Source organism: Poecilia reticulata, linkage group LG1, assembly GCF_000633615.1.
Source record: "Poecilia reticulata strain Guanapo linkage group LG1, Guppy_female_1.0+MT, whole genome shotgun sequence".
In the NCBI taxonomy this organism is placed as follows: domain Eukaryota; kingdom Metazoa; phylum Chordata; class Actinopteri; order Cyprinodontiformes; family Poeciliidae; genus Poecilia; species Poecilia reticulata.
The window spans coordinates 11,742,523-11,753,898 of NC_024331.1; the positions used below are offsets into that span (position 1 = coordinate 11,742,523).

At 37.7% G+C, this 11,376-nt stretch overlaps 1 protein-coding gene across 1 annotated transcript in view; it reads right to left on the reverse strand.

Annotated features, from left to right (window-relative positions):
• LOC108166155 (lipopolysaccharide-induced tumor necrosis factor-alpha factor homolog) overlaps window positions 1–3,519 on the reverse strand; it is a 7,135-nt gene extending 3,616 nt beyond the window's left edge. Inside the window, exon 1 of the mRNA XM_017303808.1 lies at window positions 3,444–3,519. Within this exon, the coding sequence (XP_017159297.1) occupies window positions 3,444–3,519 (76 nt within the window). The remainder of the gene's footprint in view (window positions 1–3,443) is intronic.
• Window positions 3,520–11,376: the final 7,857 nt, after the last annotated feature.

Genomic DNA, 11,376 nt, shown 5'->3' on the forward strand with positions numbered 1-11,376 from the left:
ATATCCCATGTTATATCTTGAGGAAATGTACAATGATGTAAAAAGGTTTAGAGATACATAAGATTAAACCAGCATCTTGTCAGCATGCCACCATCTTGTCTCTCAAACTGGTTCAGAGCAGAAAGCATCTCTTTTACCCAATGTATGTACAATGTGATAAGGGTTACTGATAATAAAAAGGAATGCACCTGAAAAGAAACCAAGCAGCCAGAGATTGCTGACCTTTTTGTACCAGTCCACATTAAAAAGAAGTTGCCTCCTGTTTAAACACTGTCATCTGTTTACAGACTACTCCCAACATTTCTCCAGACTAAAAAAGGCTTTTGTTTGCCACATTGAATTGGTTCCAGAGCTACAATATGGCCATTGCTCTTTCAGTATGACACCTAAAACAACTCACACACATGTTCCACCATTATATTTGTAAGAAACATATACTTGATTTTACTCTTTGTTAGCTGTAAACTCCATTAACGGGTTCTTCTGCAGGAATCTAAATTTGTTGAGAAGTTCAATTTTTTTCAGTATTTCTTTCGAGTGAAACTGATAAATGTAGACTAATATTTTCAAACCTTTATTTCTTCTTATTATAATTAATTATTTTTGCTTAGAGCTAGTAAAAAATTACATTTAATCTAAGAATATTACATTAGACAAATAAACAAAAGAATTTTGATCAATGTGGATTTAATAAAAAAAAAACCCAGCTTAATGGTTGCTGTTTTTAAAAAGTACTTAAATCTGAAAAACAATTCTCACAGGAGCGTATACTCAGCCAAGAGAAGTGCCTGTATTTTGTAATAAACCAGTTGTACTGGTTTGTTTCAGCTTTACTAAGAAACTGATCAAATCTGTGCTTTTCATAGGAATCTGAAATTAAAAAAGGCAACATAATGTATTGTTGAGGTTTTAACAATTCTACAAAATTTTCATCACTATATGTGTATATTTTAGATTTTCTCACCTACAGAAGGATTTGCAGAATGCCTTGAAATCCGATCAGGGAGATGTACAATAGTCACACCGTCTTAATCCTCTGACACTAGACATCCTCTGACACTGGACAACGAATAAATGTGAAACCAACTCTGCCAGAACAAAGGTGGAGCAACACAGCAGGCGGGAGGAAGTAGGTCAGAAACATAGATTCTTTAAAAAAAGATTGTAATTCTTTGGAAGCATGTTGTTGCCCAGTGTAAATTTTAAAAGATGAATAGAATGATTTATTTAAGTTTTATTTTTATTTTTCTTGGCAGTCCGTAAGGTTGGGTATACTTCTTAAAAATCTTAAAAACACACAAAAAAAAGGGGAGGGCAGGAGTTATTGGAACCTGGTCTTCAGATGTTGTTTTAATATTTCTGCTTAATGGTCTTTCCTTATGATGCTACTAAATGTGATGCTCAAGTTCCTCCTGCATTAAAACAACTCCACAGCATGATACTGCCACCACCATACTTTCTGATGTTTTGAGGCTTAAAAACACCCCCTTTTTTACTCCAAGTGTGAAAATGGTCATTATGGTTGTCAGATCAGAAGACTTGTCTCCAAAACTACAATGATTATATTTGGACCTAAAGAGGAGTGATGTAGAGTCAATCCACAGCTTCAGTTATTACAACTAAAACCTCACGATCAGGCCCGAAACCTGGGAGTAGTAGTGGACTCTGACCTGAACCTTCAGAGCCACATAAAGACAGTCACAAAGTCGGCCTTCTATCACCTGAAGAACATTTCCAGGATTAGAGGACTGATGTCTCAGCGTGATCTAGAGAAACTCATTCCTGCGTTTATCTTTAGTCGCATTGATTACTGTAACAGCGTCTTCAAAGGTCTGACTAATAAATCAATCAAACAGCTGCAGCTGATCCAGAATGCTGCTGCTCGCGTTCTCACTAAAACCAGGAAGATAGAGCACATAACACCAGTTTTAAAGTCCCTACACTGGCTCCCTGTAGCTCAGAGAATAGACTTTATAATACTGTTGTTAGTTTATAAATCACTGAACAGCTTAGCACCACAATACTGCTCTTGATGTATCAACCTTAAAATGGATATTGAAAATAAAACAAAAAGAAATGTCCAAAAGTGCAAGCATTTCGGGCTGATGAAGCATATTCATGTTATAATAATTTTTTATAGGCTAACCTATAAAAATAGGTAATATCACTTATTTCTTTGTCACAGAGAGATTGAAGGTGAGACCGGGTCGACCGAGTTAGAGTGGGAACTGTTTAGAGCTGTTTAGAGATTGATTTTGATAGATTTTTGACTGTTGTGCTATGTATACTTAATTAAATGAAGTTTATTGCTATTATTATTATTATTATAGACACTATGGACACTATCTGCAATGACAGCCAGTAGATCTTTGTAGATCAGACCTTACATGTAGTGAATGAATCTATAAGATATAATTACACTGTCAAAAGAAAATTGAACATTTTCAATATTCGATGCATTCAGAGTTTTTGAGCCGTACTTATTATGAAACGAGGTCCTTCAAGTGATTCTGGTTGGCAATGTTTCTAACACACACTGGCTTATTTTTAACGCTAAGCTGAAAAGCTTTCTTTCTTTTCAAGGTTGCAGCCTTCTTTCTTGTTCTCTATAACTAAACTGAAACACAAGTAAAGAACACATAATTGACAGAACGATTTTTTAATTCAACTTAATTTGCCATGTGTTTTAGGCTGTTTCAAGAAACCTGTGAAAAACCCAATGATGACAACAACATGTGACATTAATCCTCATTTCTGCATACGTTCGAACACCAGTAAGTATATTTTATTACTCATTTAGTTCTGAAATTAAGGATGTGCAAAATATAACCCACAGGTCATCTGCTGCCCTTTTATTGATTTTCTGCTCACAACTGCATTTAAAGAGGGGCACCAAACTTGACCCGACAAAAAACGGGTGAGTACTGCAAATGAAAACCCAAAATATTATGATGAGATATTCTCTGTAAGGCACAACACAAACTATACTTATCATAATAATGCTTTTTATTATTTTCATGAAAGTTAAAAAAACAGCGGTTGGAAAAAGTGTTTAAAAAAACAAAACAAATAGAGAAATCCCAAAAACGTTCTAGAAAAAGAAAATGAAAACAATCAACCACAGACATGAAGGTCATTGGATGCAAGATTTTATATATTTTTGCATCACATTTACAGTAACAAATAAAAAATATATACACAATACTTTCAGCAAATTTAATGCTTAAAAAACAAACAGAAAAGCTTCACGGGGCATTGCATGGCGCCCCATAAAAGTTCACAGAAAATACAGTCATCTTCTTTATTCATCTTGTGAGTTCTTCATTTTCTCCAATTTGCTGACATAATTGACTTCACATAGTTCACTTCTGTGCGTCCATGCTTTCATCCACTCAAGTTGATTAAACATTCTTCAGACAACACTCTGGTTTGTTTTCTGTTACCTGCTTGGCATTTAATTTCAACTGTGCTTGACGAGTTGTTGCCATTGTTCCCTGGAGGAGATCCAGGAAGGCCCATATATTCATAATTAAACATCTGACAGTTCTAAAGGACAGCCAGGAAAGACAAGTTGGCATCACGGTGATGAATGCGTGACTTTTAGCTTTTCCCTCCTATGTATTGCATAGATTATAACTGTGGTACAGTGTTTTACAGGCTGCTGAAGGATTGAGGGCTGCGAATCTGGAAGACTTTAGTTGTAAAGTGATTTTTTAATTGCATTGACATGTTTCTTCTTACTGGAAGTGACAGCCAAAAATAGTCCAGGCTTTAGATAATCTGGGGACGGAGCTAAAGATCAGACTGATAGCGAAGAAGCCTTCCTACCTCAAAAACTTGTATCTTATCATCAGATGTCGTTACAAACGCCAGTGGAGATGTGCAGAAAGTTGCTCAGCAATCACAAGAACTTAATTGCTGTACAGCCAATGAAGATTTAGTTTTGCTGTATTTTGCTGAACAGTGTCGTGATACACTGGCAGCTTGTTGACTGTCTGCCTCTCAACCCATGTAGATTATTGGAAACAGTAACAAGCTTCTTTGAGGCGGGCAGCTATTCCAAACTAAATAGTTTCCTCCTGATTAACCATCAATAATAATAAAAAAAACCAACTAATTTGGTTAGCATATGATTCAAAACATGACAAGTTTGTTTTATAAACTAATATATGTTTGTAAGCTTTTACATGGCAAAAAAAATGCAAAACATAAAATCTAGAGAATTTCTCCTTGAAACCAAAAATTAACAGCAATTAAAGGGGAGATGAAGTGAAAAGTGAATCTAACCTCTGATGAAGTCCTGAGGGACCAAATATCTAATCTTTGAAACTGCTAATATGACGAGACCAGCCATGTTCGGAATAAACCTCCGTGCTCCAAAAGATGGGAAGGCAATTACCAGACTTCAAGCCCGTCCCTGTCGCCCGCACGGTGTGCTAACCTTTCATGTCCAAGTGTCGCACTTTGAACGATCTTGACAGGGGAGCCAAACAAAACAAAACTTTTTTTTCTTTCTTTCAGATAAAAAAACCCCCCAAAAAACAGGAATTCCCAAAAGACTGAAGAGTTCTTGATGGAATAATTTAAAAACATAACAGAAGGAGTCTATCTTCGTTTTACGTATCGCGTGCCTCTTCAAAACACAGATTGCTACTTATGTTTACTTCATGTCAGGAAAAATCTGCTCAAACATGAAATTATTATTTACAGTGTTTATTTTCAGGGGCTGTACGCACGCCTCAGCGGGTTTCATCGAGCCCATTGTTGACACTTCCAAGTGGGATTATCCCAACACACAGCTGTGTGGAGGTCAGCCCTCAGGTGGGCTGGTGGTCTCTGTCTGACTGCAATGACCTCTTAATGTCTCCGTGGGTTCCTCGCTTAGACGTCGGAGCTGAGCTGTAAGAGTACGAAAAGCGATCTTGTTCTTTACTGGGTTCTGGTAGCTTAGACATCTGGTGAGTAAAAAAGTTTTACAATATTTAGTCAAGTGGACCAGATTTGGTGAATTTGATGGTTCTGTGGGTTTTTCTGTTGGACTGTCCTGCGTTTACCACATCTCTTAAAGGGGGCAGAATTATGTAAAATAGACTTCTGAGAGCTTTACATCATGTTATAATGTTATTCTCTGTTCAAAATCATACCTGGAGTGTTGGTCGTGATTCTTTCATGGATGTTTGACAAATCTTTGAATCTCCCATGGCAACCATTCAGTTGCTTAAAACAACCTAGGATGACCCACCGCGAGATGGGAGATGCAGCTCCTTCTTGGAGCTGCAGATTCCAAGTTTTTGCCTCACAGAGCAGCCCTCCCCTCGCTCAGCTCCTTCAGACTAGCCAGCAGCAATTAGCAAACACCTGGTAGAGCTGCGCATCTGCTGAGCTTATTATAGAAGCTGTTTCTCAGTGCAGCTGGTAAAACGTTGTTAAATTGTTTATAGAAGAGCGATGAGTTTCGGAAAGAGCAGGCGTTTTTAAAGAGACAGACGCCTGAATTTCAAGGCGTGAAATTACGAAATCAAATTTCTTTTAAGTCATATTTGACATATGCAGCATTTTTATAACAACAGCAGGGAACATAATTATTTGATTGTGATATAAAATTGCACTTTGAGCCTGGAAAACATATAGTACCGCCCCTTTAAGAAAAAACAGATAAAAAATCAATGCCATAATTTTTCAAGCCCTATTGTTTACATTTTAGAGCAAGAGACTTCCAAAACAAAATGAAACATAAACTGACATGGAAAAGGCAAGCTTGTACTCAGAGTCTCACGTTAAATCTTAATTCAAAGATTAAACTTTACTCACTGAAATAACAACTATACTTTAGTTGATCATATATTGAAGTATTTATTTAACAATTTAATTACATACTGCAGTGTGGCCCTATCTGCCCTCATATTGAGTTTAGATTCTGCACATGCATGACTAATTTGTGCAGAAACTGGCCTTTTTTTTCATGTCGTTATCTCCTCTTTCAATCGTTAGAGACAAACACTAACAGCTCATCTTTTCTGAGTTTTATTCATGTTTTAATTTGAAAGGGTAATTTTTCTGTGAAATGTGATCCTACAGGGACAATTGAACTTTATTTACATTTAATCAGATTAACTAAAAGTGTTTGCAGGTGTTTATCCAAGAGGATTGAATGCCAGAATAAAATAAAATAAAAATCTGGTTTTAAAAAAGGTTGTTTACTTTATATTCTCTCTACCTGTCAGTGTGATTATTTCTGTAAAAGCAGAGCTTTCAACAGGACTGCTTTTGGTTTCGTTTATTGGATTTTAAATCTGTTTGTGCGCCCTGTGGAGAAATTTAAGGCACTCCACACAAAAACACGCTTTAATGAACGACTATCCGAGGTGCTAAAAAGTAGATAAGTAAGATGTAAACTCCGGAAGCCACAAATAGTTTGGTTTTGTTTGGTTTGCTTCCACTTGAATTAAAAAGACAGGAAAAAAAGAGACAACAAAATTCACCAGAAGTCCAAAACATGCTGGTTTAGAAGGAATGGGGAGACGTAAAAGTTTGTTACTCCCTATCATCATTTTATTTATTTACATGTGAAATAAAACACAAACTTCTTTTTAATGAAATAATCAATATAAATGAATGATATAAGTAAGTCCTGTAGCAAAGTCAGGACTTATAAGATTTCAGGGATGGATTAAATATAACTAGGGATGCACCGATTTATTTAATTTTGGGAGATCGGTCTATTTTTACATGTGAAACTGATCTTATCCACCGATGTTATCAACCTCGGCAAAGGTCTAAAAATCAACCACTGTGCTTTTCTTTTCTCCTGTGAGAGAAGTTTGACAGACAAACCTGCTGATCAAGTCATATCTGCACATTTATAGTTAACAATAATCTTCCTATTGTTGCCAATTCAGCAACTTCCTTGTTATATTGAGCAACATTTCAGACAAAAAAATTTTATCGGCCAAAATCGGACTCGGTAAGCAGTGGCGGAGCTAGAGGGGGGGCCAGGGGGGCCAGTGCCCCCCCTGTCATCTGATTGGCCCCCCTAGTGGCCCCCCCAGATGATTGACATGTAACAGCACCAGGTTATTCCTGTACATTATTTGGAATCATTCTAAGTCAGCCTAATATCTAAAGAAGAAAAACAATAATAAATATATGAAAAGAAAATGTATAAAACTTTATATAAGTCCATGTGACGTAAATAAATAGATTTAGATCAGGCGCGATACCAGCCTCCTTTATACTCATAAAAACAAGCTGAAATTGTTCTCCTGGGTGTTTCAGTTGTGCTGCGCTGTGGTTGCAACTCAAAGGCTAAAGCACTTCATACCTGGTGGTGATGGTAAAACACCAATAAGTTATTTATTGATCCTCCGCAAAAAAGAGAAAAAACCGAAGAGGGGCAGACAATGTTCGTAGTTTGGAGCAGAGGTGGCGCTRGAGTTYTTTCGTTGTCCGTCAAAGAAAAAAATCATTTTATTTCCAATTTGTAGTCATTAAACGAAACATTTAGTATTTCTCTGCGAGAACGTTTTTGAAATCAGGTAACAATTCACGAAATGACGTGATTAGAAGACGACAGAACTCTGATTGTTTCCTGATCCCTCAGCAGGAGAAAAACCAGTAGAAGCGGATCAGCTGCACTAGGAGCTCCAAAGCCTCAGGTCCGTTAAAGCGACCAGATCAGAGATGATCCTCTGACAGATATTGTTCTTAGTATGATTAATAATGAGCTCCACGATGTTCTCTGTGCGTAACTGTTCTCTGTCCAAACTGATCACAGTTTGGACAGAAACCAGCGAACTGCTCTCTGTTCTTATCAAGACGAGGTGAGGAGGGAATCTGACATATTAACTCAGTTAAGTTTTTACTGGTTTTGTTTTTAAAACACCATTAACGTAAGCAGTGTAACTATATATTGTATATTTGGCGTTTGTCGTCTCATGTGTGATTAATTGGAGCGTAACGGTGGAGCATTTATGTGCATTTATTGCCCAGCGCACTGCGCTTGTTTCTGCCTAACGGATCTGCACTTTAATTTCTTTCCTCTCTCAACAGTCAGCTGCTATTCCTCTACTTAAACTACAATAAGTAGATCACATTCTCTTTAGGTTTTCTCTGTTGTGTGCTCCAAACTCATTAAAAGCCAGAGCCACCATCAGGCAAATAATTCTGGTCTGACCTGGACTATTTTTACCTGTCCAAACAGAGCTTCCTAACCAAGGTGTCCATAACTCTTCAACACGCTGTCAGCTCCCGGTCAGAAAGACGCATTTAGTTCAGTGTCCATGAGATGATATTCAGAAAAGATCTTTTATTTGATTGATTTTAGTTTCCTCTGCGATGAACTCTGCGTAAAGTCTATCATGTCTCCATGTGCGCCAGTCAAAGGTGTTAATTATAACATGTCAAATGACAGAAGGGCTTAAAAAATAACCAAATATTCAAGTTTGGTTATTTTTTAAAATTATAATATATATAAATAGATATAAAAATAGATGTACACACACACATTTTAAATTTTGCSCCCCCAGAGGTAGTCCTGGCCCCCCCTTGGCCCCCCCAACTWTAAAAGTCTAGCTCCGCCACTGTCGGTAAGTTAGGCTTTTTGAAAGATTGGTAATTGGCAATCGGCCAGAAAAGTGCAATCGTTGCATCCCTAAATATAATATGCCAGGTTTTTTCATAGGAAGGTTGATAATCTATCTGGGCAGTGTGAAGCCGAGTGCACAACGCACAAAGGCTCCTTGAAACAAATTAGCACAGGAATGTTGCATGTTTTTCTATTTGGCTTGCTCTGAGCATTACGGGAGTTTTAAAACTTTAGAAATGACTTTGTAATGCCTTCCAGACTGAAAAAAAAAAGTGTTATTCTTGATTATTGAGGTATTTTAGCCTACTTCATGTTGTCAGACAGGCTCTATGTGGATTATTTCTTCTTTCTCTGGCTATTACAGGAATGGAGCTAGCGAAAATGGTGATTATAACATCCCTGAGGGCTACCTGTGTTCACAGCGAGAGTTAAGGAGGTCTGCCAGTCCATGTGCTGCGGTCAAGCTGACCTGAAGTCTGTAACTCCTTTATTACTGGATGACTGCAGTTAATGCCGAGCTAAAATCTACAAATAACACCCTGACATTCATAGCAGCTCTGTTCGGTGTGTGAGCGTTCTGGAAATGTGGAAGTATTCACGACGCGATCGATCGACAAATCGATGCCGTCTTAGTCCTTTTGTGTTCCTCTCCCCACAGACGGGACGGATTTGTTTTGTTTTGGGCGATTGCTGGTTTTGTGCGACGCGTGATTGCGCTGCATGAACACAGACTGCCAACTGTGAAATTGGAGACGAATCCACAAAAGTAAAAAAAGCAAACGACTTGCAAAAAAGATAAAGCGCGACGACTGACGAAGCTTTGAAAGGACAGAGGGCTGCAGAGTTGGAATAGATGCTGCGGATGTGTGTGACGGACGACTGAGCGAAGCCTCTTTGATAAACCGACTCAACAGAGAGTAAACACAGAAGCAATAATCTGCAGCGAGAGGAAACGATCCCGACTGCCTCTCTCTCTATTTACATGATTGCATTTCTGTTCTTCCCATGCGACAATGCCAGAAATGTCATGTAGTCTCTCTCTGTTGCCTCTCTTGAAGGTCATATGTACTTTATTGTCTTTTACATATTTCTGTGTAACTCAACATGCTTGTAAAAGGGATTTATGGTAAGAAAAAAAGAGAGATGCAAGGAGCAATGTCTTCTATTTGCCGTCTGCCTTTTCTTCGCATGAACACTCTTCAGAGCACAAATGCTCACAAAAGTGCAATCTATACTTCCATGACAACTGAGAACCATCTTGTTTCTGAGAAAACAGTTTGATTGAACCAGGATCTCTCAAACAGCAGCTTAATAAACAGGAGAAATATCCGATTTGTTGTTTCTGTGTCATTTTTTGTGGTCAGGAAATTATTCAAGAAGTGCTCAAAGGTGAGCCATGAACTGTAGGATCAATTATGGCACCCTTTCATTTTTTTAAAAAAAGGTTTCTAATTATTCCAACTAGTTCAATGCATGATTAAACATTCAAGTCTTTGAGAAATATCTGAAAATATAATTTAAAAACATTGCAAGTTTTTTTCTCCTCTAAAGTTGCCGTTAACGAGCCTTAATCCAAATTCAATGATCTTTCTGTCGATGAAACTAAACGTACAGCAGCGCCTCAGCCTTCATCCTTTTTATTTTCCCTGCCAAAGGTCTGCTGCCTCAGTGGAGCGATCAACCGTCCTTAAAGTCTCTTAGACAGGTGAACAGACAATCGAAACAAAAAGTGACTCATTTTAAGGCCTGATCCAAATGAGGAAACCTGTCTGAAATTGAGTGAAAAATTGCTTCTTGACTGGCATCTCTTAACCGCTGTTAAAATTACAGAGAAGAGATGAGGACATTGTGTGGGTGGGCATTTATTACTGCAACTCATGACAGAAATTTATCTGAACTGAAAGGTAAGAGCTCATGTGAGGACCATCAGTAAAACTCAGCTAAAATATCTGCTACTTTGTAGCTTTGAGGGCTTGCGTTGATGTTAAAACTGTGCATTACGAACCACATTTCCTGCTTTCGGTTGAAGTCAAACTTGAATTAAGTTGCTTCCCTTATTATGCAAAGGGTGAACATTTTGATTCCTGAGACCTCTGTCTGTTTAACAAAGCCGGCTGTAGAACAAAACTGTCTGATCAAGTGATTGTGTTGCTAAATTTTCCACGTCCTTTATGCAAATATAAAACTCTTCCTGTGGTCGTTTCTCGTTAGTTTTAGGTTTGAGCACACCCCATGAAATGCCACGTTAAATTATTTCTCTACGTAGTTATTTGTTTGTTTGGTAAAAAGTTCCTCTGATGGACGGAAACAGGATGAAGGCTGTTGCCCACTTGCAGCGCTTCGTTTCTTCTCACAGCTGTGAGTTTGAGATAATGAAATGCAAGCCGAGAAAAAAAAAAATCTCTTCCCAGCATTCAAATTACACCCGATCATGTTCACTTTCATGTTGCGTTAGGTGATATTAGATAAAATTTGCAAATGCACCATTACCCCTGACAGCTTAAACTCCAGCTGTCAAGTCATTTTGAAGATATGCTTTCTTTTCAGAGGCCATTTTGGAGAAATAATACTTTGACAATTGTGGGTCAAAGTATTATCTATGTTCATATTTTGATTATTAGCTTGTTTATTTAATTAAGCTGGATGCTGCCTTATCAGTCCATTCCTTCATAAATCATCTCCTTACTCGTTCTTGCTTTGTGTTCTCTATAATTGTTTGAGTGTATTATCGGTGTTGAGCGTTTTTTCCCTCTGGTCATTGTTTACTTCTTCCTCAGCTTCATTCATGTTAA